This window comes from Podarcis bocagei (genome assembly GCF_964188305.1).
Source record: "Podarcis bocagei genome assembly, chromosome: 3".
In the NCBI taxonomy this organism is placed as follows: domain Eukaryota; kingdom Metazoa; phylum Chordata; class Lepidosauria; order Squamata; family Lacertidae; genus Podarcis; species Podarcis bocagei.
In genome coordinates, this window is record NC_138127.1 from 18,112,321 (window position 1) to 18,139,446 (window position 27,126).

Genomic DNA, 27,126 nt, shown 5'->3' on the forward strand with positions numbered 1-27,126 from the left:
GTATTGAATTAGCCTACTGAGTAGGAGTATTTTCATGTATTTCAAGATGTGATGGCATCAGTGCAGCATTTAATCTTGCCAGAGATAGACCCATAAACTATCAAAGATACTTTATACATAACAATGGTGAGATCAGATGTAGCTTTCTAGAAAAGTATTTTACAGCTCAGCTCTCTTGATGTGCCCAGTTGTTTATCGTTCCAATTATCTGAAAGGATTTCTGTTTATTTCTTTGGACCTTGTGTCCAGTATTTATGTGATACTCAGCGGCTTGTGTAAAAATCTTGTGTAAACAGGGCATTTTATAACATCTCTGACTAATGGTTAAAGTCCAAATGTTTTCCACATCACAGAGAACATTATTTTCCAAGCTTCTGTGTGGACTTCTTGCTCGAATCATGAGCAATTTTTTTGCTTTGTTTTGACCTGCACACTTGGTAGAGAACCATTCTGAAAGAGTCCTGCTCAGCGAGACCTAGAAAATCTACCATTGGGAAACAAACCCCCCAGAATGGAGATCTATACCTGCCTTTTTGTTTTTTGTTGCTTTGCAGTCATGCTTTGCATGGACAGACTATATGCCTCCAATAATAATATTCTGCTGAAAGACCATTCGACGGAAAACAGAGCCAAAAGGACGCTATCCGGGGGAAGTTACTGTAGGCTACGAGGCTGCTGTCCAGGCAGAGATGATGGCTGCACCTTTCTGTACTATGCCAGGAATGCCACATGCTACTGTGATGCTTTCTGTTCCTCAGGCCCTCCTGGCTCTGTAGACTGCTGCCCTGATTTCTGGACTGTTTGCCGGGGCCACCCTATTACAGCTTCATCAGTGCTAGCGGGTGAGTGTTGAATATATCTCCAGCTGCATTTGGCGTAAAACCTATGTGTCCCCCTGGCCAAATGCTACAACGTTATTTATTTTTTTAGAAACTGTTATTGGCAAGTTAGGAGATGTGTCCTCTACTTGGAGATGACAGAGATGGAATCTGGGACCTTCTGCATCAAAAGCAGACGCTCTATGACTGAGCTAAGAACCTTCCCCACAGATAGAATCTGTGAACTTGCAAAATTAAGCAATACATTTGGTAGCCTTGCTCATTTTAAACACATTTTAATAGAAATCAAAATGTATCGCAAATGACATTTCTCAAATTTCATCGGAAGTTATTAACAAAACATGCTCTTAGATTTCACACACTGCGCTGTGACAGATACTGTAAAGTAATTTAGCACGCAAAATTATGTTATGCTTTTACCACCTGTAATCGTAGAGGCTAACATAAGCTCTACTCAGATTAGACCAGTTGAAATCAATTGACTTCAGTTAGTCATAGCTTTGAAGATGAATTCAAATAATGTTTGGAAAGTCGATACCTGTTTCAGAAAAAAATATTTAAAGGCATCCTCTGAGATCTAATAAGGAAAACCTCCCTGGCAAATCTGGATTCCCCCTCTCATCTCTGAAGATGAGTCAGGGCTCTAGATCTATAGACAGGAATGTACAGCAAAGCAGCAACAAACAAGTGGCTTTGCTCCTATTTAGATGGAATCTGATCCTCTTTTTTTTTTCATTTGTCTTTTCGGTTCTGGACCTGGTGTTTTTGCTTCTAGATTCTAAAACCCTTGTGTAATTCATGGGAACAACAATGTGGGAAGCTGTCAGTCAGGCCATTGGTCCATCAAGTTAAGTACTGCACACACACTGCATACTGCATACACTGACGCGGGTGGTGCTGTGGGCTAAACCACTGAGCCTCTTGGGCTTGCTGATCAGAAGGTCGGGGGTTCAAATCCTCACAACCGGTGAGCTCACATTGCCCTGTCCCAGCTCCTGCCAACCTAGCAGTTCGAAAGCACACCAGTGCAAGTAGGTAAATAGGTACTGCTGTGGCAGGAAGGTAAACAGCGTTTCCATGCACTCTGGATTCCGTCATGGTGTTCCATTGCCCCAGAAGGGGTTTAGTCATGGGTCACATGACCCAGAAAGCTGTCTGTGGACAAACACCGGCTCCCTCGGCCTGAAAACAAGATGAGCGCCGCAACCCCATAGTCACCTTTGACTGGACTTAACCATCCAGGGGTCCGTTACCTTTACCTTTTTTTTTTTTACAATGACTAGCAGAATCGCTCCAAGGATTTCAGATATCTGGAGATGCTTGGAATTGAACCTGTGACCTTCTGCATGCAAAGCCGATGTTCTACCACTGAGCTAAGGCCCAAAATCACTGGTAGACTTTAAGAGAGCTATACCAATTTTACACCAGCTGCTTCTCCTCTCCTACTCCAAACCAAACCAGACTCAAATAATATTAAGGACTATAGTAGCAAGAGTATCACCAGAACATGGATTACACATGGGACCAAAGGTCTACAAATTTCTGATATTGCATGTGTTCTTCATGGAATCCATTGCCAACTAGGTTGGGAGAGGGGGAACTGATGTCCCTCTTGGTATTGCTGGACTACAACTCCCATTATCCCTGACAATTGACCACGCTGGCTGAGGCTGATGGACCTTGGAGTCCAACAACATCACTAGCCCTGAATTAAGCAAGGCTATCCACGGAAATAATGCAAGCACTAACCTGGCTCTAGTTCCAGCAGAAAAGCATGAAAAGGAAATGCTGAAAGGGACAGGGCTCCGTTCTCGCCCTCCAATTTCCACACACCTCTGAAAGAAAAAAGAATCTCTGCTGAGTACCAATAGCAAGTTGGCTCCTTTCAGTTAAATTGCCGGCAAACAATTCTTCCAGCTGATAGCCTGGCGTGGAGCTGTATTTGCCAAGGAAACCCCATGGAGGAGAATATCTATTCTCTGCTAATGATGACAGAGGCTCCCTCATTTGAGGCAGCGCAGATCAGAAGGACTTTCTGTGAAGCAGCTGTGAAGAGTGGAATTCAGCCAGGCTTGTTCCTCCAGGAAGCTGGAGGAAGAGAAAGACACTTGGCATCTTCCCACCTCAGGCAGCATTCTCTTTGCCGCAGTGAGCTGTGCACATCAGCCCATTAAAGCCTGTTACAGATACAAACATCTATCATCTATCTATCTATCTATCTATCTATCTATCTATCTATCTATCTATCATCTATCTATCTATCTCTATCATCTATCTATCATCTTTCTATCACCTATCTATCATCTATCTATCTATCTATCTATCTATCTATCTATCTATCTATCTATCTATCTATCTATCATTTATCTATCTATCATCTATCATCTATTTCTGCCTCTATGAAGTGAAAAATAATACTAAATCTATCTCCTACTTAGAAAAGAGAGGGGTGATTGTCTCCTGATCACAAAAAAGTCTGTATAATTTTTTCGCCTGGTGGATTGGAGGCACCTTATTAACTATTAGTGGCCTCGATTCATAAATATTATCTAAAGCTGCAAGTCTTTGCAGTTCTATTGATTCAGTGTCTATCGGTTGTATATGGTACTTTAGATAATACAAGAGGACAGGTCCCTGCCCTGATGAGCTTACAATCTAAAATGAAAACTTGGGGGAACAACGGAAGAGTGGTAGAAACATGTTTTGGGGTAAACATGGGAGTTGGGGTAAACATGGTTACATGTGAGAAGGGCTGTAGCTCAGTGGCTTAGCTGATGCACCAAGCTGAACTATAAAAAGACCAGGGAGGAGCAAAATGGCCATGATCCTCTCCTCAGGAACCTGTGTATTTGTGTGTTAATGCCAAGCCCTGGTTTGGCTTAGCGTTACTTCCAAAAGTGGCCACAGAGTTAGAGAAGATGACTCTGAAATATCAGAGATATGCCACTGGGAATAAGCCCTATCAAGCAGACTTGCTCCTGAGTAAACATGCACAGGATTGGCCTACACATTAAGTAGAGGATGTTAGTTATGACTAGCATAAGTCTGTTGCTCTCAACAGGACTGTATCACACAATTATCTTTAGTAGGGTTTTGCCTAATATTCATGACTTCTTTTTCTTTCTTTTTTGGAGACATTCCAGACCCATTAGTTTTTCAACTATACTGTGTTCAGAATTAGCTGACAGGAAAATGCATGTTTCATTCCATGTTTATATGAATCTAATGATGCTTATGTACTCTGCTTAAAGTGAGTACACAGCATAAATTTTTCAGACAGGGGAAACAAAGGAATGATCATTAAAGCTTTTTAGGAATGTGAATAATTATGCTGGAAGCAGAGGGATATGTAAACAGCATTACAAGAATATATAATGAAATCTTTTCTCAATTTGTACGGGCATGATTCACTTATTCATCGAGTTCACTGATGCAGAAAATTAAAATGTCTACTTGGCAGAAACTGGGCGGTGGGACAGAATGCTATCCTCTGTCTTTAGGCAAATTATGTACAATCAATTACCTTGCTGGCATTTGGCTAATTATGGCCTCCTTTTTTCTATGTACTGCATTGGCAGGATGCTTCAAAGGTGGTCGGTACTATGAAGAAGGAGCAACAATTCAAGACAACTGCAATTCCTGGTAATTGAGAGAAACAAATGAAACGTCTTCACTCTTGAGATCAGCCTTAAGAAACCAGCTCTTGTCTATCTCACAAACTCACTAGCTGGTTTTAGGCAACCCATTCATCTCCCACCTGCAATATAGACAGAATATGTGGCAAGGATTCCAACAAGATAATGGATGTGAAACACTTCATGCATTTTAAGTCGCTGTATAGATACTGAGTCCTGCCAACCTAGCAGTTCGAAAGCACGTCAAAGTGCAAGTAGATAACTAGGTAGCACACCAGCGGGAAGATAAACGGCATTTCCGTGCGCTGCTCTGGTTTGCCAGAAGCGGCTTAGTCATGCTGGCCACATGACCCGGAAGCTCTACGCCGGCTCCCTCGGCCAATAAAGCGAGATGAGCGCCGCAACCCCAGAGTCGGCCATGACTGGATCTGATGATCAGGGGTCCCTTTACCTTTACCTATAGATACTGTACTGAGACTATTTGAAATAGGAGTTGGTTATTATTGCACCCATGTTGTTTGGCTGATAGGTGATTCACCAAATTTATTAATTAGAGATTGTGATGTAGGAGATCACAGGCTCCAGTTGCCCTTTCAAATTCAGCTAAGGAATTTAGATGGTGTGGGGGTTTCTTTTGAAAGGGAAAAGAATACTGGAATCCCTGTCAGAAAAGCTGCTGGTGCATTAAAATCCATAATTAAAAGCTTGTTTAGTTCTTAGTCATTGACCTTATACAGATCAATGTGATTGAAGAGAAGTAAAAAAGAAAGAGGACTGAAATATTGTCTCCTCCCTGCCCCTTAAATGTAATTCTTGATTACATCTTAAGTTAGGGCAACTAACAGGGTGAGCCTATCCATGTCTATGTAGAAGTAAGTCCTACTGAGTTTAAAGGTAAAGGTAAAGGTACCCCTGCCCGTACGGGCCAGTCTTGCCAGACTCTAGGGTTGTGCGCCCATCTCACTCAAGAGGCCGGGGGCCAGCGCTGTCCGGAGACACTTCCGGGTCACGTGGCCAGCGTGACATCGCTGCTCTGGCGAACCAGAGCCGCACACGGAAACGCCGTTTACCTTCCCGCTTGTAAGCGGTCCCTATTTATCTACTTGCACCCGGGGGTGCTTTCGAACTGCTAGGTTGGCAGGCGCTGGGACCGAACGACGGGAGCGCACCCCGCCGCAGGGATTCGAACCGCCGACCTTTCGATCGGCAAGCCCTAGGCGCTGAGGCTTTTACCCACAGCGCCACCTGAGTTTAGTGGGGGCTTATTACCAGGTGAGTGGGTTTAGGATTGCAGACTGGGGCAGCAGAAGCATATTTAAACTAAAATCCCACAGCATTTGCCAAGCAATACAGGAGGGACAGAGGGAGGGATTGAGAGAAAGAGAGAGAGCCATCTACACCTTATTTTGAATGCATTAACAAGCCCATTAACCTCTCTTTCAAATGGATATTAATTGGGCAATTTTCATTGCATGACTGCATGCATTACAGAGAGAGCAAAGCACTAACATGACTAATTTCTTGATGAGATAAAATGGTCTGTTGTATCTGAGGACCCAGCTGCTGGTCTTGGCCAGATTCCAATCCCAAATCCATCCTCACAATTCTGCAGCAGCATTTGGACTGTGAATGGTCTGGAAAGCAGAATGTACAACCCTAGAATGAATTCCATTTCTATCTGGGGAACAGGTCTGCAGGCATGTGACAGTTTATGATTCTTCACTTTAAGGACATTGTCACAAACGCGAAAAAAGGAAAAGGACCCCTGGACGGTTAGGTCCAGTCAAATTTGACTATGGGGTGTGGTGCTCATCTCCACTCTCAGGACGCCATGACAGAAGCCAGAGCTCACAGAAACACTGTATATCTTCCTGCCACAGTGGTACCTATTTATCTACTCCTGCTGGTATGCTTTCAAACTGTTAGATTGGCAGGAGCTGAGACAAAGCAACAGGAGCTCACCCCTTCGTGCGGATTTGAACTGCTTCAGCAAGCTCAAGAGGCTTGGTGGGTTCAGACCACATTAAGAAGCTCGGATGAACGTGGTGTGGAAGATTTTTCTGAGATAGGGCAGGGATCTGTTCCAAAGAACAGCTATATTCTGGGGGACAACTGTAAATCATAAAGATTTAGAAGAACCCATTCTTTTGTGGGGCCCATAAGGGTTACTGAATACCCACTAACCTTGATTATTGATTAAAAAAAAAACCTGTCACCAAGCAGATAAAACAAAGAAGGAATATATGACAGAAGCCCAAATGTTCTTCACCAGATACACACACAGAGAGGGAGAGATGAAAAGAGGATTATAAGATCATTGTTTTAGGACAACGTACTATGTGTTTGTAATTATTCTCCACAAACTTTTCCTATGTAAGTCTAACTCTCTCCTTTTATTCCTTTCAGCAAATGCATGAGCAGCAAGTGGAACTGCCTAGAAGAAACATGCCTCGTGCAGCCCAACTTAATTAAGCAAATCAACGATGGTAACTATGGGTGAGAAAAGTCCTGTTCTGCAGCACTAAGATGGAAATAGCTCCCATTTTATTGACAGAGAAAAAGATCACTTGAGCCTTACGCAATTGCCTTGATATCTTTTTTCCCCCCAAGCACCATGCCCACAGATGTGTGTGTATGCATTTGTTATTACACCTCCTCTGTGAGCACAGCGCAAGATATGTGATTTTCTTCTTTTGAAATAACTCTATGCAGCTATTCCTCTACACAGCATAGAGAAGCAACCTCTCTCCGAAGCTTCGAACATTATTCCCCCGACGATTTCGATATCGAGAGTAACAGCTTCACACAAACAAATTGAATGCTGAGTGTCCCCATGAAGTTAGTTTCCATTTTCAAGAAGGAGCGCATTGATTTTTATAACTTTATGATTTGATGACTCTTTATATTGAACATATAGGCCACTTAATCCACTAAGGATTTCTGCTCTGTGCAGCACATCCTTGATACAGCAAAGTGCACTAAGATGCAGCAAAATGTCACCAAGATTTTTTCATCTTAACTGATCCCATGGGAGACAAAATGCAGAAACAGTATTACTTTCTGCTGCAATTCCCATATCTTGCTGCCTGGGCCTGGCAGGTCTATACATCACAAGCAGCAGAAATGTCACAATTAAAAGGTGACTAAATTGAAACCCTAGTTTCACTTTGTGAAACCACTCCCCCTGCTCCAAAAATGTATGTTTGTATCCATGATCACACACACACTACAGGAGGATAGCCATGCATAAAGTAGACCCTGTCCCATAATAACATTTGTTAATGTAAAATGACTGTGTTTGTTAGTGGGGCATTTTAAGTAATGTTCTTGAGCAGTTGCCGGGTGAAACCCTCAGTAAATTGGATCCTATTTCTTAAGATAGGAGGAACCCTGGATGGTTAAGTCCAGTCAAAGGCGACTATGGGGTGTGGCGCTCATCTCACTTCAGGTTGAGGGAGATAGCGTTTGTCCACATAAAGCTTTCCAGGTCATGTGGTACAAACCACTTCTAAACCACTTCTGGTACAATGGGACACCGTGATGAATACCAGAGCGCACAAAAACGCTGTTTACCTTCCCGCTGCAGCAGTACCTATTTATCTACTTGCACTGGTGTGCTTTCGAACTGCTAGGTTGGTAGGAGCTGGGACAGAGCAATGGGAGCTCACCACCGTTACACTGACTCGAACTGCTGACCTTCCAATGGGCAACCCCAAGAGGGTTGGTGCTTTAGACCACAGTACCACCCTCTCCCAGTAGATAAGACAAAAAAGGGATGTGTGTGTCTCACACTATGTATGTGTGTATGTGTAAGTACTGTTGCAGCAAAAGACGACCCCTTGCATTTCAACTGTAGGTGAGATTACCATGATCACCGTTCCACCACCATTTTTGTGTCAGCAAAGGTTCATGTGATAAACATGATCTTGGAAGTCTAAATCATCATGGTTCCTGGAAATGGGTTTGCTGTGGGTGATACCTAGTGTTAGCTGTAGAGTAGACCATTGAAACCCATTGATTTCAATAGGTCTTCTGTGAATATGACTAGCCTTGGATATCACCACATATGGATCAGGCATTTCAACACTACAGGGAAAAGAATACCTATGGTGGATGCAAGGGGGACATTTTAAACAAACAAGCAAACAAACAAACAAACAAACAAATGTGAAAGAAACCAAGATAAAATCTGAGTGATAAATCTTGAGACCGGATGCACAGAAATAAATCTTGTGGTTGTGCATATCTATAGCAAAGCTCTATCTTCTGTGATTAACTCACTGCAATTTTGCACATAGTATTAGCTGATAAGCAATATGACTAAGCTATAGTATGATAGTGCACTGAATGATGTGAATTTGTGTGAATGATGAAACTCAGGAATACCATATTTATGTTGAAAGGAGGGAAATTGCCCAGAATTATCAAAGTATTATCTTAAAAGGAATGGGCAATGTATTCCTTTTTATTGTACGAATGCAGACCTTGAATGGCAAGTTTAAATGCTACCATTTCCCACATCAGTGGAAGATCGTTTCCTATGGAGGAAAATCTTATGAAGGCTTCATTCAAAACTTTTTTAAAATGGCAACATCTATGATGAACTGCCCATAGAACTAAACATGCATGACTAACACACTATTTTTTTATTTTTTTATCACTGCGGCAGCTGGAAAGCTAAGAACTACAGCCAGTTCTGGGGAATGAGTTTGAAAGAAGGTTTCTATTATCGTCTTGGCACGTTTCCCCCATCTGCTGCCCTGCTGGACACAAGACAAGTCACGGTAGGTTTTCATTTTCTCTCCTCTCTTCAAACAGCAAACTTCAGTGGAGCCTTTCCCCACAGTTATCCTCAAGCTATGCTTCAAATGGATTTGTCCATCATCCTGGGCATGACACTGAGGGAATGTGTCAAGCACAGGCAATTGGCTAACCAGGTGAAAATCGTGATTCTCTTATATGTGAAAATGAAATCTTCCTCTGATGGAAAGCTGCTCACTCAGATTAGCACAAAGAATCACAGAATCATAAAACTATAGAATTGGAAAGAACCCCCAGGGTCATCTAGTCCAACCCCCTGCAATGCAGGAATCTCAGCTAAAGCATCCATGACAGATGACCACCCAACCTCTGCTTAAAAACCTCCAAGGAAGGAGAGTCCACCACCTTCTGAGGGAAGGTCTGTTCTATTGTCGAACAACTCTTGCCATCAGAAAGTTTTTCCTGATGTTTAGTCAGAATCTCCTTTCTTGTAACCTGAATCCATTTGTTCAGATCATACCCTGCAGTACAGAAGAAAACAAGCTTGCTCCATCTTCCATGTGACAGCCCTTTAGCTGGCTACCAAATCTCCTCTTTTCTAGGCTAAGCATACCAAACTCCCCCAACCATTCCTCATAAGGCTTGGTTTCCAGACCCTTGATCATTTCAGTTGCCCTCCTCTGCACAGCTTGTCAATGTCCTTAAATTGTGGCACCCAGAACTGGACACAATATTCCAGGTGTGGTATATCCAAGGCAGAAAAGGGTGGTCCTATGACTTCCCTTGATCTGACACTGGACTTCTGTTGATGCAGCCTAGAATAGCATTAGCCTGAAATAACATGTAACAATTAGAAAACATATAACACTTGGAAAAAGTGGTCCTTAGAAATCCACCCATATGGGGTCAAATGGGGAAAGGCTGTGGCTCAGTGGCAAAGCATCTCCTTTGGATGCAGAAGGTCCCCAGGTACAATCCCCAGCATCTCTAGGTTGGTCTGGGAAATCCTGCCATCTGAAACCCTAGGGAGTCACTATTGGTCATAATATGTATGTTTGAATATAGTTATCCAGTCAAATGCCTTGGGTTTCTTGTAGGAAAACCTGATCACAGAAACAGATTTCCCCGAATTTTTTGTGGCCTCGTATGAATGGCCTGGGTGGATTCATGACCCACTGGATCAGAGAAACTGTGCAGCATCCTGGGCCTTTTCAACTGCAAGTAATGTGTCCCTCCCCTCTTTTTCTTGCACCCTAAACATAGGAGAGAGGCTGTCCATGCTTGCAATAGAATATTTCAGTTAGTAGTTCACTGCTTGCTAGAGAAGGTGCATCTCTTTACTTTTCCAGAAGTTTCAAAAGGGTTTACTATTTTATCTGTTTAGGGTAGTCTTTTTCCCTTTGGGATTATCCTTCTCTTATTTATTGCCACCCCTCTAATGCCCCTTAAATGGGGAGGTGGATCGTAAGCTAGAATAAAAGACAGACCCAGACTGGACTTTGGGGTGCAGAGTAACATGCAAATGCAATCTTCCCTAACCACATCAATAGAGTAAATAGCATGTCTATCATATGCAGCCAGGCATCCTCCTTAGATGGGAACTCTCTGTGTACACAGGCGCCCATGCAAGAGATCAGTATAAGACAGGGGTCAGTCAACCCTTTAGAAAGTAGGATACTTCTTTCAAGCCTAATTTCAGTGTGGAGGGGGGAACCCTGTGGGTGCCAGGGAAAGGCTCTGTGGATACATGTAACCCTTGTTGGAAGAGAATGGACTACTCTTCTGATCTACAGGAAGTTGTGGATTTTTGCAAACCAATGAACTAATGCCTGGTTGATTTGGATAACATAGCAATATAGAAATCGGTGGGGGTGGGAAGATAGAATTTGATGAAAAGATGCTCAGAGGTATCTTTCCCTCATCAGCACCAGAAAGTGGAAGAGCAGCTTGGCCCTAGCCATTGGCTGGGGACCAACCATGCACTGGAGTTGTCTGCTTTTCCTTCCCATCTATTTCTCTAGGAAAAACTGTAGCTATGATTAGTTGCCCTCTGGCAGCAGGAAGGAGTGGCAGGATGCTCTGGGTGGAATCCATCATTCCGCTTGCTTCATGGCTTTTGAACCAGCAGATGGCTCTGGCAATATGGGAGGAAGAGAGAGGAGTGTTGACCATTTCATCTTCCCTCTAGTGCCTCATGTACCTCTCTCTCTCACACACACACAAAAATTGTCCCAGACCCTCCACAACACCATGGAAGTTGGCTCGGGGGGCCTCCAGGACGAAGGGGGCAATCCCATCTCCTCTTCCATTAGTGGAGGAATCTGCTGGATCAAAGGTTGTTATGGGAGTGGAATAGCAGCACTGGAGTCTGCTCTTTGGCTCCAGTCACCATCCAAAACAACCTGGGTACGAACCTAGAGAAGGGCTTCTCCCACAAAGTCACCAGTGGAAACTCTGGCAGTGGTGGGACACAGAGAAGGAGAAAGGTCATAGCTCAGTGGTAGAGCATCTGCTTTGTAAACAGAAGGTCCCAGTTTCAATCCCTGGCATCTCCAGGTAGGACTGGGAATGCCTGGCATCTCCAGGTAGGACTGGGAATGCCTCCTATCTGAAACCCTGGAATGTGGCTGCAGGTTAATGTGGGGAAATCTGAGCTAGACGGACCAATTGTCCGACTAGATATGGAGCAGCTTCCTGTGTCACTCTCAGAAGTGGATGCACACGTTTGTGTGGGAAGAAATCCCAGGTCCCAAGCCATACAGGGACTTCTTAGGTACGCTTTAGGTAGGATATACCCTGTAGGCAAGCAAATTGGGGCATCTTGAGTTTCTCAACTTGCCTTCCAGCTGGCCAAAGGGATTGATCACATTTGAAGATGCAACCTATCAAAGTCCTAGGAAGTGCATCTCCAATTGTGTGGGAACGTGAAACCTTAAAGTTGAGGACATTCCCTCATAGCAATTTGCTAGAATTAAAGGACACTCTGTGGTTCCATACATATTCTGTGACACAGATTTATTATGTCTGGCACGGAGAAAATTCTAACCGTCCAAACAATATAGATTACTTAGTAATCCAACTGTTTCCCATAAAACAGGTGTTGCGGCAGACAGAATAGCAATTGGGTCCAAAGGCCGTTTCACAGACAACCTTTCCCCTCAAAATTTGATCTCTTGTGACACCAGAAACCAGCTTGGATGCAGAGGAGGAAGCATAAATGGGGCTTGGTCTTACCTCAAAAAATATGGGTAAATAAATCATTTACTTACTGTGCTTTTAGAGCTTAAAATAATCAACAGCAATAATGTTTAAGAAAAGCAACTTATATATGTGAACATCCTGAAGCAAAACAAATACAAAGTCACCAAACTGACATATTTTAAATTTATGCAAAGCATAAGTGCAAATCTGATAAGATTTCCCAATAATTTTCTCAGTATCAATGAGAAGTGCCGTATGAATTGCAGATCTATTGTCCAGAGAGTGCAATGTTAATGTATTCATATACTTAAGCCATGCCATTCATATGCAAGAAAGTGTACGCAGGAGATGTGAGTGCAAATATGACTTCCCTCATTGACTCAAGGATGGCCTTAGGACCCAGCTACATTAGTAAAGAACCAGCGATCTGAATGTGCTATAAACATGCAACACCAGATGGCGCCAGAGAGCAGGAAATTTTAAAACGTGATTTTCCATAGAGATTTTTCCCCTTTTGTTAAAACGATCTAATTTCTGACATATTTATAGGGGAGGAAATTTCTGTGTTTAGATCTACCCACAGTTTCTTGGACCAGTTACAGTGCGCCATCTGTAACATTTAAAAAGTAGCAACCTCCTTAGATTGTTACAAAGATGAACGCTATTATACTGACGCCACCCTAGAAATAGGACTGGTGCAAATATAATAGGATTGATTCCTGGGACGTGTCATGGTCATCAAGCTCTCTAATAACTGTCATAAGCAAATTTCAAAACTAATTTTAAATCAGATTTGACATTTGACCAACAATTCCTTGATTGTCAGGGTCTGTTTATTTGAATGTGGTAGCTAAATCCAGAGGGGAAGCTGTACTGGCCTGTTGCAACAAAAACAACTTCTGGTTAGGCAAGTAGTGCGCTGCAGCCAGCAGTGGCAGCAAGTGATGTATTCCTTGGTGGCTGGATCTGCTGCCTCGGTAGATCCTGCTGCCCAAAGTGTTTGCCTCACCTTGCCTCATGGGTGGGGCAGTCCTGATTGTACTGTAAGTTGCTGAAACAACAGTGAGGTCTGTAGCACCTTAAAGGCAAGCAAATATATTACAACATACATTTTCATTTACTAGAGTTTACCTCAACTCTATGATTCTGTGATTCATTGGATATGTCAGCTACAGCGGTCCAACACTGAGGGCCTTTTGGCAGTTCCCTCATGGTGAGAATGGAAGCTACAGGCAGCCAGGCAGAAGGCCTTTTCAGTAGACACACCTGCCTTGTGGAATGCCCTCCTGACAGATGTTGAAGAGTTAAACACAGCAACTCTCCCTTCCTTCCTTCCTTCCTTCCTTCCTTCCTTCCTTCCTTTCTTTCTTTCTTTCTTTCTTTCTTTCTTTCTTTCTTTCTCTCTCTCTCTCTCTCTCTCTCTCTCTCTCTCTCTCTCTCTGTTTGTAACCATCTGAAGACAGCCCTGTTTCAGGAAGCTTTTTTATTGTTGTTGCTGTTCAAAGCTTTACTAACTTCAACTTCTTCAAAAACAATTACAAAATGTTCAAAATGATACATCCAAATAATTCCATAAGACATATACCTGTCCAAGACATAGGCTCATCTACTTAGAAATAAAATGACTTATAATCACAGCTGACAAGCATAGTGCGCTCTCTCTATCTCTCTTTTTATTAGATGATGATTTTATTTTGACAAAGTAAGGATCATAAATAAATAAGAACAAAAATGTGCACTCCACCACCCTTTTCATTTTAACAGTACAAATTCTACAAATACCTTCCATATTTCCACAAAATCATTTCTCCTGCATGTTCCCCATTGGGAAGCTTTTAATGTTTGTTGTTTTGTTTTTCCTGTATTTTTGTTGGAAGCCACCCAGAGTGGCTGGGGCAACCCAGTCAGATGAGCGTGTTGTTCTTGTTGTTGTTGCTGCTGCTGCTGTTAAACAATGTATACCCTAGTCCACAAAAGCTTTGTCAGAATAAATTTGTTAGTTATTTAGATGCCACTGGATTCTTTGTTATCTTAGCAACTTAAAGCACAATCCTATATACCCCGCCCCCATTCAGAAGTAAGCCCTGTGAGGTTCAGTGAAACTTAATGCCTTGATTAAGTGCATCCTACACTTACCTAATTGGGAGAAAGCCCAGTTGACCTCAGCAAGACTTACTTCTGTGTAGACATGTATTGTTTCATAAATGGCTCATTGCTGATTCATACATGAAAACCAGAAGGTCACACGAAAGTGACTTTTACCTGTAGCATATTCTTTTTGGAATGAAGGGTGTGATGGTTCCCTCAGGGCCTACCATGGAGACTTCTTTACATTAGGTGCGTCTGTCACCTCTCAGCCTACTCTGCCCAGGCTTGCTCCCTTCAAGTTTGAGGTTATGCATCTCCATTCTGGAGGCAGCACCACAGTGCAGTAATGAACTTCTCATGTTCCTAAGACACACCCTAGTCTCTTAAAGGGAAGAGCCATAGCTCAGTGGCAGAGCATCTCATTTGTACACAGAAACTCCAGGTACAATCCCTGGTACCTCCAGGCAGGAGTAGGAGAGACCCTCATCTAAACCCTGTAGGGCTGCTGTCAGTCACTGTAGATGGCGCTGATCAGGATCTGAAATCCTTAAAGATGGCTAAGTAAGAGCTCAAATAACATTCATTCTACACCTTCCTTGTTCCCTAATGAGCCCGAAATGACAGCCAAAAGGGTGCTGCCGGTTTTCTTAAATAAAGGATTTACGTAAGCGCAAGTTCTTTGCTCACTCACAGCTCAATATGAGTGGATCGTAGTCACCGAAAGTCATTCTCCTTGAGAAAATGAGAGTATGAAAGCTCAGTCTGCAGTGGATGTTTCTGAACTTACAAAACATCACTTGCCATTATAGCACTTGAGGAGGGAAGAAGCTGGCATGGCCTCTCTTAAAGACAGCTCATCTGCCCAGCAGATCCTATCTTTAGGCCCTCATAGCTCCAGCAACTCTACTTCTCTTATTTTCTCGCTTCCACCCAACTATAATAATGCTGCAAGATTCAGAGACTGCACTCCATACACAGGTATAGCAGGGCAAGACACCAACTAGTAGAAAGTGGAATGGGTGTGGAAGCCTGCATTCAGCAGCCCCCTAACAGATGTGTAGAATCATGTGTCTTGTACTACAAGTCTGTGCAAGTGGTTCTGCGTCTGAGCAATTTAAGGGACATGTGCTGAGCATTCGGTTACTCCCAGAGTTCTACAGATTTAGGCACATGCTGCAGTGTTTCCTCCAAATCAACATGGTGCCCTCCAGATCTTATTGGACACCAGCTCCCAGCAGCCCCAGACAACAAGGCCAGCACGATGGAAGCTGGAACCCGGCAACGCTGGGAGGGCACCAGTTGACTATCCCTGAACTAAGGAACTTTAAAGTGAGTGCCATATTCCATTTGTAATTAAAAGCACCTTCTAAATTTCCCCTCGCTAGCTTCACTACCAGACCTCTTCCTTCTACCATTCCTTCCTGCCACCAGTCCTTCAGAGTAGAAAATAATTCTACCTACTGAGTTAAGTAATCCCCTATAATTCTCCTTTAGAAATTTGTTCAGAATGCTTAAAAGAATATTTAGAAGGAAAGTGCATTTTAAAAGAAGAAGCACGTTAGGCCGTTCTCCCTGCCCCATTATTTTTATCTCGAGGGGGAAATGATGTCACTTTTGTAGGATTTAAATGTAAAGTAATCCTGTGTTGGTAACAAAGCCTCATCAGCACTAGTAATTATGCATGTTGTGGCGATGTGACAGATCTCAGAGCTGAAAATTAGGACTCCCTTTCACTGGTGAAACCTAAAATTTTACCACGTCCTATTTACTTAAATGTGACTGATGCAAGACTCATTTGTCAGTATTGCACTAACTGTAGTTATTCTATGCCAGTGGGATGCTAACTTTCTAAATTGATTTGACAAGGCTCTTAAGAAAATGTAATAGGCTGTCACACAAATTTAAACATCTCTAAGCAGCTCCCTATATCAATATTTAATTATCTGTGGTGGGTATCCTATACCAATAAACCTGGAAGGGAATAAGCCTCATTGACTTCAATGGGACTTGCTTCTGAATAGATATGTATAAGATTATGCTGTAAGTCTGCCATCCTGCAGGTACAGATTTGGCTGCAGAGCTTACACGCTTAAGAAGTCAGAGTGGTGTTCCATCTGGCACCTTAGGACATTACCATAGCTAGTGGACCACTGTTGAGCTGAGCATTTCGGAAGGCCCACCCTACTAAATGGAAGGCATCTCTCCATGGTTTAGATTTAAGGCACCCAACAGCTCATTATTCTCCTGTTTCAGTAGCAGGGACGTGGATGGGGACCTGGACAAGAACTGCCTGTTGAGATACCCTATTGAGAGAGACGAAGGGCCTCCAATTAGAACAGGGATGGCTAACCTGGGGCCCTAGAGATGTTGATGGACTACAGCTCCCATCATCACTTACCAATGACCATGCTGGCTGGAGCTGATGGGAATTGGAGAGTAACACCTTGAGGGCCACAGGTTCTCCACCCGATTTAGAAGGCAGTAAACCTGCTGAGATGCAGACTGCTTAACACTGCTTAACACAACATGGATGCACCTACAATGGCTTCTTATGAGAGCATTTTCCACGCCCTGCACCATTCATTCAGCATGTAAGGTGGACTCTAAGACACCTATTGATCCCATAGATCTCTGCTGAATTTTGGTCACAGCCCATGTGGTGTAGCGGGGAGAGTTAATAAACTAGGACCTGGGAGAAGAAGAGTACAATGCCACATTCTTGAGGAAGCTCAATGGATGACTTTGTGCTAGTCATTGTCTCTTAACCTAACCTACCACACAGGGTTATTGTGAGGATAAAGTGCATAGGGGGAAGGGGCAGAGAACCATGTGTGCCACCCCAAGCTCTTTTGAGGAACGGTATAAACAAGTACAATTTTAATGAGTGGATAAGCCACAACATGGAGCTCTTTTTCTCCACCCCTTCTATGCTACCTTGTCTAGCATTATTTTCAATGACTTCCAGTCATTGAGAACTTCTGCACAGAATGAGCAGTTCAAGCATACTGCTTTTCTAACTGAACAGTTGTGCTGACTAATACTTTAAAGTCTTTTAGAAGCACACTGGAAGCCTTAGAAGATATCTCAAATCCTGGAAAAGAAGAATCAGTAATTGACCTTTCTTAATGTCTGTTCTGGGCCTTTGTTGGCAAGGTGATGTCTCTGCTTTTTTTGTTGCAGCGTAGCATTTTGTTATTAGAGGTTTTGGAGCACTGCGTGATTGTTGTGCTGATGGTGCTCAGCTCTTTCCCTGAAATACCTAAATCAGGTGCGGCTATGAAAGTATCGTGCAAGACCAGTGTCTAGATGGGTGAGGGTCATCAGACTGAGCTCGACTCATGAGGCTCCAGGTTGTATACAAAGTTAGAGCTACTCAGAGTATAATGGGCATGGTTAACTTCAGTCCATTAATTTCAGTGGGTCTTCTCTGAATAGGACCCAGATGAATGCAATCTTTTCACCCTGATTCTAGTCTTTTTTGAATTCAATAACTTGCCTTCCAGTCCCAGCTGCATTTCTAAATCGAATTAACTAGATGAAAGCCATAATACAGAAAATGATTTGGCATATTATTTGACAATCTTCTTTAGCCCTGAAAGGATCAAATGTCCTTACCGTGCCTTATTATTTGATTTAATGTATTATGCAGGTATTCTTCAGCAACTCTAAAATAATAAATGAGCCTCCCTCCTCTTGCTTTGCACCGGTCATCTTCTACCCTGCCTTTGGCACGTTAATCTTTTCTGCCGCCTTTTGCTCTCCCCACCCCACACTCATTCACCATTTATCGTCAATGACATGCCAAGGAATTAACACACAAATGCCTTGCATAGAAATAAAATGATGTGCAGTCTGTCCATGTGTCAAATGAAAAAGAAAGATCCAGCTGTAGCAAAGGGATATACAGAATAAACCTGAATTGCCAGGAGGCTGCTTGGCCTAAAAAAAACCCTGTAAACCAATATAAGGAAGACCAAAGAGGTGTATGTCCAGTAATAGATGCCCACAGGCTCCAACTGAATCTTTAAACTCACCACCACCACCACCACCTCAAACAGCATTACAGCACACCTGCCATTACCAGCGGCAATGGGAGTCTCATGTGTTCATCTCATAGTTCTTAGTAGCATCCACTGGTGTCATCTGCTGCAAGTAGGCTGTTCATATAACAAACAGCCTGTTTGTGAGGATGTTGCATGCCACTCTGGCAGGGATGGGAGACCAGTTGGACCACAAGTCAGTGGTGTAGTGCGGGGGACACAGGGGTGATTGCTCCAGGTGCAAAATTGTTAGGGATACAACATTTCAGCACCTGGTGCTACCTCAGTATGGCTGTGTGCTGGCAACCAATGCTAACGCTACTGCTACAACTCCCATTAGATCCCTGACCATTTGCCATGCTGGCTGGGGCCAAGGAGAGTTGGAGTCCAACAACATCTGGATTCATCCATACCCAATAAGAAGTGTGCATAGGTTTCCCTTTCCATGCCTGATGTGTTCCTGTGCGTGAGCAGGAAGGAAGCGAAGGGAAGAACTTTCCAAATCAATCAGACTTTATTCAGTAAAAATCTATATTGACCTTGAATGTGTATAATTTGTTGTTCATTATTGCTAGAGGCAGCCTATATCTCTTTTCTACAGCGCATTTGAAAACCAATGGAACAAATTATTCTTTACTGCTCTTTTCACATGGCAGAAATTAATTGACACAAAAAAGAATTAAATACAAAACCATGTTTCCTACAAGCATTTAACACATAAATGACCTTAAGCATTACTTCAGCAGATGCACACACATAACTTTATATATATATATATATTATTTTGCCATAAAATGGACTTCTAAGTGATTAAAGGGCAACAGAGCATGCTTATAAAATGTTTACTATAATGTGGGAATTCAGAGCAAAATGTCAACAGGATGCTAAGTGGTCCTTCCTGGATGACTCACGGAGGGGAACAAAACAGGCTGATGAGTATATACGGAATTGTAAAATCAAGATGGTGAAAAATAGCAACCCTCAGAAGGTCGTGCAGAAGGGGATGTGGACCTCAGACTGAAAAGGTTCGCCAACCCTGTCCTAAAAGCATCTGATTGGCCAAGGTGGGAATAATCCTAACCCTACTTACCTGGATTTCGATTGATTGATTGATTGATTGCCACTCAGAATCATAGAATTGTAGAGTTGGAAGGGACCACAAGGACCATCCAGTCCAGTTCACTGCAATGCAAGAATCTTTTGCCCAATGTGGGTCTCAAACCCACAACCCTGAGATTAAGAGTCTCATGCTCTACTGACTGAGCTATCAGCAGTTCATCACCATTACTTCATTACTGCTTCATATCTACTTCGTTAACTCTGTCTTTATTGTGCCACAAGGCTCTTTGTTGGTTTTGCTGCAATGGGGCTTCCCCTCTGGAAAGGCAACACACAGGGAATATTTGTAAATGGTTGATGGCTGAGATATGTGCATCTATCGTTGGCTCGATATATGTCTTTAAGCAGAGGCTTGACAACCATATGTCAGGAGTGCTCTGATGGTGTTTCCTGCTTGGCAGGGGGTTGGACGTGATGGCCCTTGTGGTCTCTTCCAACTCTATGATTCTATGATTCTATGTTTTTAAAAACATATGTTTCTGTATTGGCGGATGACAAAATAGAATAGAATAGAATTTATTCTTTATACCACGCCCATCTGGCTAGGTTCCCCAGTCATTCTGGGCAGCTTCCAACAAAGTATTAAAATACAGTAGTCTGTTAAACATTAAAAGCTTCCCTAAAGAGGGCTGCCTTCAAATGTCTTCTAAAAGTCTGGTAGTTGTTTTTCTCTTTGACATCTGGAGGAGGAGGAGGAGTTTGGATTTGATATCCTGCTTTATCACTACCCGAAGGAGTCTCAAAGCGGCTGACATTCTCTTTTGCTTTCCTCCCCCACAACAAACACTCTGTGAGGTGAGTGAGGCTAAGAGACTTCAGAGAAGTGTGACTGGCCCAAGGTCACCCAGCAGCTGCATGTGGAGGAGCGGGGAAGCGAACCCAGTTCACCAGATTACGAGTACACTGCTCTTAACCACTACACCACACTGGTGGGAGGGTGTTTCACAGGGCAGGTGCCACTACCGAGAAGGTCCTCTGCCTGGTTCCCTGTAACTTGGCTTCTCGCAGTGAGGGAGCCGCCAGAAGGTCCTCAGCGCTGGACCTCAGTGTCCAGGCAGAACGATGGAGGTGGAGATGCTCCTTCAGGAAGACCTGTGCAAAATAAGCCAATTGCAGTGGAATAGAAAATGGTGGATAAACGTGCAAGTGGACTAAGGTGCAGTCACATGGTGGCACATTCACACATCCTTAGACCCTTTAGATGTTGCCCTTCAACTCTCCTTTGCCATAGCCAATATGGCCAACAGTCAGGGATGATGTTAGTTATAGCACAAAAACATCTGAAGGATCATAGATTCTCCATCATTACTCCAAAGCAATTGCTTCCAAACTATGGGCAGGATTCAACTAACGACTCCAATCAACCCAAACCCTGTGCAAGGATTTCTACTTGTGCAACAGGGGATTTCCCCCTCTCCCCATGAACTCCCAAAATTTGGCTCTGGTAGGTTCAAGAGGAATTAAAAATTAAAACACAGAATTGAAAAATAATAATAAAAAATAATGTGTCGTCTGATCCCAATAGGCTGGTGTCTCATGCTTGCTACCCATTATTCTGGACTCAATCTGACCCGGCTGCTTGTGGGGTTTCAAGTGTGGCTGATGCTGCTGGGAAAAGGCAGGCTACACGACCATGTCCAAATGCCTTAGAACCATCCAACCGCATTTATCAGTGCGGTTCTCCCTACAGAATCTCCTCACAGGTAAGTGCAGACAACAGGTGAGTGGGGCTGAGAGACTTCAGAGAAGAGTGACTGGCCCAAGGTCACCCAGCAGCTGCATGTGGAGGAGCGGGGAAGCGAACCCAGTTCACCAGATTACGAGACTACCGCTCTTAACCACTACACCACACTTACAAATAACCACACGCTGCAAATAAAATGTTTTAAGTGTATTTTAAGTGCAATATACAATGTGACACTAGATGGCGATGGTGAGCCATGGAAAATTCAATGTATTTTTTAAAACGCTTTTTTAAAACATAAAAGTGGTTTTAAAGTGGTTTTTATATGTGTCTAGATTCCACCTAGGTGTCTGGTACCTTTCTTGAACTATGGAATGAACCATAAAGTTAAAAACAGATACATGATAATAAAATGCATTACTGCATTACAGGACTGCTATAATATATGTGAAAGTTCTTTCAAAACTTTACAGCACTGGATAAAAGTTTGTTATTATATCATCACTGTGAAAGTAAACTTTGTGTCCCCTGAGAGGAAGCATTCAGGTAAATTTCCTTTAAAACAAGACAATAAACAAAACCCAATGAAATTCTAGAGATAAAATCTTTAGTTTGAAACAACAGTTGAGGCACTTACAAATTTACTAATGCACCAATAAGCATGGAAATTGAAAAAGCATTAAGTGGCAGCTAGTCATTCACATTAGCCTGTGCAGCCGGAAGATCAGACAATTTATCACAATAGTTAAATTCAGCCCGTTGTAAAAGCTTTATATCCAACTCATTCTGAAATGTTAAATGTGGGGAAATATATGCAAAAATAGTATATGTCTCTTCCCTCCACCTTTAGGAGACGGACATAATGAAAGAAATTAAGGAGAACGGGCCAGTGCAAGGTAAAGAAAACAAATGCTCTTGCTTGCAAAACCAAAACCAAATTATTGCATCCTGCCCACACATAAAAGCAAGCACTGTGTAAGGTCCTTTGTACCAACACCACACGTCACACCAAGCATCAAACAGATGTCTGTATCACTGATAGGGCTGCTTACCTCTGTTTAGAGGGAGGGTTCTGATAACATCCCCACCAGTACTATAATGGCAATGCACATGTTGTCTTCCTTCCCCTGGTCCTTAGGAACATAGGAAGGTGTCTCAGACAGTCAGGTCGTTGGTCCGTCGAACTCATTGTCTACACTGATTGGCAGCTGTCAACCAGGATTTCAGAAAAGGCATCTTTCTTGACCCTATCTGGAGAGGCTAGGAATGGAGAAATGAAAGAAGCTGCAGGAAACACCAGGAATGGGAAGACAGAACTGCTTTGCTTCCACTTACACCAATGTTTTACACTTACCTTATTTGCTTATGTTTCATACTTCGGACATAAGCTGGGTTCCTTGTTAGTTTATGACCTGTCAGCGATGAGCCATAGGTAAAATTGGAAAAATAAGGAAAATGAACATTGACTTTGCTTGCTGGTTCCTTTTTTAAATCCAGCTGTCATGCACGTGTATCGTGATTTCTTCCTTTACAAGAGTGGGATCTATAAGCACATTTGGAGGACAGGTGGGCAGCTGCACCATGAGAATCACAGGAGAACCCATTCTGTCAAGATTGTTGGGTAAGTGATGTCTGAAAGCATGGATCCCTGCTGAACCTCTGCTGGAAGAGTGTCCTGTTGCATGGGACCATGGACACTAAATGGCAGACTTATAGTTGAAGTCATTTTGGCTTCTGAAGCACAGGGGTGGGGAATATAATATACACACCTTGTTTTGCTTCCCCTTCCGCTTCAGAGCTATAGCCCATAAAGTGGACACAGTGGCTGGGCATAGACATAGGCCACATCCACACCATATATTTAAAGCACTTATTTTTAAAATATTTTAAATTAGTTTTTACCCTTACGCTACTTTAATAGCTATGACTCCCCCCCCCAAAAAAAATGGGAATTGTAGTTTTTAAGGGTGCTAGGTATTGTAGTTCTGTGAGGGGTTTCTTAACCACTCTCAGCATCCTTAACATGCTACGGTTCCTAGCATTCTTTGGGGGAAGCCGCAGCTGTTAAAGTGCTATAAGAGAGCTTTAAATGTATGGTGCGGTTCTGATTCTTCAACATCTCCTCCTTTCCATTATTTTGCACAACAACTTCTATTGCCCTGGTTGATGCTTACTCTTAGGACTTGAGAGTCTTCCAGTGAATAAATTAAATGTATAAAACTCTAAAAGTAATTGCTTCTCGCCATTATTGATATGCAGTAGAAGTGGAGGTTTATGGATCACTGAGTGGATCGTTAACGCTACAAGCTTGCAATCAAAATACATTTCCAGCGCCTTAAGTTTCTACACACTTGTACTTTAATAAGTGATGTTTCATGATCTTATGTATGAGTGGGTATCAGCTTCCCAAGAAATTGTCTTCTCTGTCTTTTTTAGCTGCCAGAAGGCCAAGAGAGGCTTTGTGCTGCTACAGCAGCTAAAACAGCATCTTCTGTGAGGGCAAGAACTTCACAGCCATGCCTTGCCTCCCTGGTAGTTTTTATGAATTCCCACAACTTTCTTGCCACCTCTGGTGCCAACTTGTTCCAGCACTAGGGGGAGTTATCCCAACACATCTTGGGATAAGATTGTTGGAGGCCAGGCCACTCCGGTCAACCTCCATCCCTTCTGAAGCCCATGGTGGTTTGTGATGGAGTTGCACAGATGCTGCTTGGATGTGGCTGCGAGGTTGCTAGTGTTTTACATAACTGAGCAAGCATCTAAGTCTGGTCCTCAGTGAAACTAGATTTTCTAAAGGGGGTTGTCACAAACTGGCTGCTATGGACACTGTAGTCAGGAAAATCAGGAAACTGAGCTTTGCTGAAATTATGGAGTCTATTGAACTGGAACCCTTCATGCAACCAATTTCAAGAGGGATTCATCTGGTCAATGACAGCAGAAGGTACCAAGATACCTGCATAGCTGGTTATTTAATCCTTTGTTCCCCTAACAGTCGCTCCTTTATAGTTAGATGCTGGTGATAATCCATTCTGTAGTCTAATCAGTATCTGTAAAGGTCTGTAGTCCCAGTTCTGCTAATTTTATCCCGAGCCAAGGAATGGATAGCTTTGGAACTGAAATAGACATGCAGAGGGCAGAAACTCAGGGGAAATGTCTTCACATTTACTTACTCTCGTTCTGTTTAACTTTGGTTCAGTGAGCTGGCAACTTCCCCACAGAAGAAAGCCCATTAAAGAAAATAAGAAGCTATTTCACTGACAAGAAGTCTAAGCTCTACCATTGCCTGCTATTTCCATGTTGACACTGAAAATACACTTCTCATCAGCATAGCAATGAGCAAAATACTTTCAGATTCACTCTTCTGTTATGATTTATATTGATTGCTCACCATTTGAAAAAAAAAAAACATATCAGAGGGTGTATACAGACACACACAGCAGTAAAGTGCCTTCTCTGCCTTGTGGAGACACATTTTTTGGCCAGAGTTCACACATTGTAGTCTTCATATTGTTGGCTTTGGTGTTTCTAAAGTGTCTTTTGCTATAATTTTGCAATGCATTCTGAAGTACTTGTGGAAACTGAGAGTGCCTTCTCTTGGGTTGGCAGTCTTCTGGACAACTTTTCTTTAAAAGGAGTGTCAGTGGGTGTTGAAAGGGGAGGGAGCAAAGAAACTAATCTGTGCTAGACACACCTTCTGTGTGTACAGATGACTGTGTTTCAACAGCTTCTCATGCTGCCTGCATAGTGTGCAGGTGTAGACAGTTGCAAAATGATGTCTGCAAAAGTGATTTAGAAAACACCAAACTGCAGTGCTTCAAAGCTTGTATGCAAAGGTGTACACAGTCAAAAGCTCCTCCTTTGATTATTTCATCACCCCCACCCTGATGTACGGGGGAGGTGGAGAAAAAATATATAGCATGTCTGATGACATGGGCCGCCGACTTGGCTTAACATCCAGTGTCCAGATTACGTGGCTGGGCCACAGGAGTATGTGTTGGGAACAACTTATGCCTTTCCTGTCCTCTAGAATGATGAATGCTATCTCTTTGGATAGGTGGGGTGCACTGCCAGATGCAGATGGACAAAAGCAGAAATTCTGGGTAAGTGTACTTGGGCAGTAAGATAGAGCAAAGACAGAGGACCCCAACCAGAAAAAGTTGCTTGTGCTTAAGTCCCACTGAAAATGAACGGGTCAACTTGCAAATTAACTAACCATCCCTTTCAGTGGAACTTACTCGAGCATGACTATCTTTCTCTAGATTGGGGTCATAGCCTTCTTTGCTCATCTAAATTATCTAAATTTGTCTTTCCCTCCTCCCATTTTACTGTTTCACATTCATTGGTTGCATCAAGTCCATGTGATCTTCCATGGCTACCAAAACTGGGGGCTCACATTGTGGTTGGGTTGCCCACAATGCCAGTTGTTCCTAGCAAAATGTCGTGGTTTTCCTTCTGCTTTCTCACCTTATATTAGTGGCAGAATGAGTGAAAGTTCTGCTGACTGTTTCCAGTGACTATCAATGGCTGCTAGTCACAAGGCCTAAATTCTTCCTCTACAGCTGGAGGCACAAATGCTTCTGAATACCAATTGCTGTAAACCACAAGAAGGGTGAGAATTCTTGTGCTCTAATCTCACAGGCATCTGGTGGACCACTGTGAGAACAGGATGCTGGACTAGATGGGCCACTGGCCTGATTCCGGTTTGAGATATGGCAAACTAAGAGATCAGCTGCTTTAGCCTTCTCATACCACAAATATGCATGCCAACCATACCTATTGTCATGACCTTCAAGGTCTAAAACATCAGTGTTTTTTTTAATAATATCAATTCCCTTAGCCAGCATAAACAGGATGCCTCGTAATACCTTTCTCAAAAAGCAACAGGATAGATATGGATAACATTGTAAGCGAACTGCTTCCCAAACCAGCTGTGGGAGTGCACTGGATGCAGTGTGTACACAGCCTTAGACTACCACATGTCAAAGAGAGTTCAGGGTGTGTGTGTGTGTGTTGGAGGTTAGCCAGGAAAGACTGCAAGTTGGATTGGATAGAGAGAAGCTGCTTAAGCCCTCCCTCCAGCCATTCCCCAGCTCAAAATAACCATTGACAGCCCCATTGGACAGTGGACAAGAAACCACCCAGAGCAGGGAGTATTAGGTTACAAGAAGGAGATACAGAACAACTTCAGCTCATGACTTTTATAGCATTTAGTCTACTCTTGTAATGTCTGGGTGCTGTCAGTGTATGCTAATGGGCTAGATATACTACAAGTTTCACTCCATATAAAGTAGTTCTTTATAAGATATGGGGGCAAGTGGCAGACCTTTTGGAAGAGGACAGTACTATTATTGCCACTGGCGATATGACTCCTTTTCTCCTTTCACTACATCCCTGCTTCACTACGATCTGGCCATTCACAGTAATAAAAAGTTATTTCTTTCCCCTCCTGTAGATTGCTGCAAATTCCTGGGGGAGCTCCTGGGGAGAAAATGGCTATTTCAGGATTTTACGTGGAGAAAACGAATGTGATATTGAAAAGCTGATTATAGCTACTAAGTGTCACCTTTAGTTGATTTTCATTTATATCATTATTACACTCCAAAAGTTTTTTATATACCCAGAATGTACCATCTATAATGTCTTTGTGCATCCTTATGTTTTATTTGTGTGACTGTTTTACCTTCACTTAAACGTACTGCATTTCTGTGTGAATTAAAACATGGCTGTACACCCAGCATGATCAAATTCTGTTACTTGCT

At 42.8% G+C, this 27,126-nt stretch overlaps 1 protein-coding gene across 1 annotated transcript; it reads left to right on the forward strand.

Moving 5' to 3' along the window:
* Window positions 1-387: 387 nt before the first annotated feature.
* TINAG (tubulointerstitial nephritis antigen) lies at window positions 388-27,126 on the forward strand. Its single transcript, XM_081187083.1, has 11 exons — window positions 388-842; window positions 4,418-4,481; window positions 6,881-6,970; window positions 9,144-9,258; window positions 10,333-10,456; window positions 12,333-12,483; window positions 21,209-21,386; window positions 22,218-22,263; window positions 22,865-22,988; window positions 25,422-25,467; window positions 26,820-27,126. The coding sequence occupies exons 1-11, from the start codon at window positions 512-514 to the stop codon at window positions 26,934-26,936; spliced, it is 1,386 nt and encodes a 461-aa protein (XP_081043209.1). The 5' UTR covers window positions 388-511; the 3' UTR covers window positions 26,937-27,126.

Excerpts from the sequence above, each read along its gene's own strand:
- TINAG (XM_081187083.1), top strand. The coding sequence starts at position 512 with ATGGAGATCTATACCTGCCTTTTTGTTTTTTGTTGCTTTGCAGTCATG. Across the intron at positions 21,387-22,217 it reads CCTACAGAATCTCCTCACAG|GAGACGGACATAATGAAAGA; the intron begins GTAAGTGCAGAC and ends CTCCACCTTTAG. Across the intron at positions 25,468-26,819 it reads GACAAAAGCAGAAATTCTGG|ATTGCTGCAAATTCCTGGGG; the intron begins GTAAGTGTACTT and ends CCCCTCCTGTAG.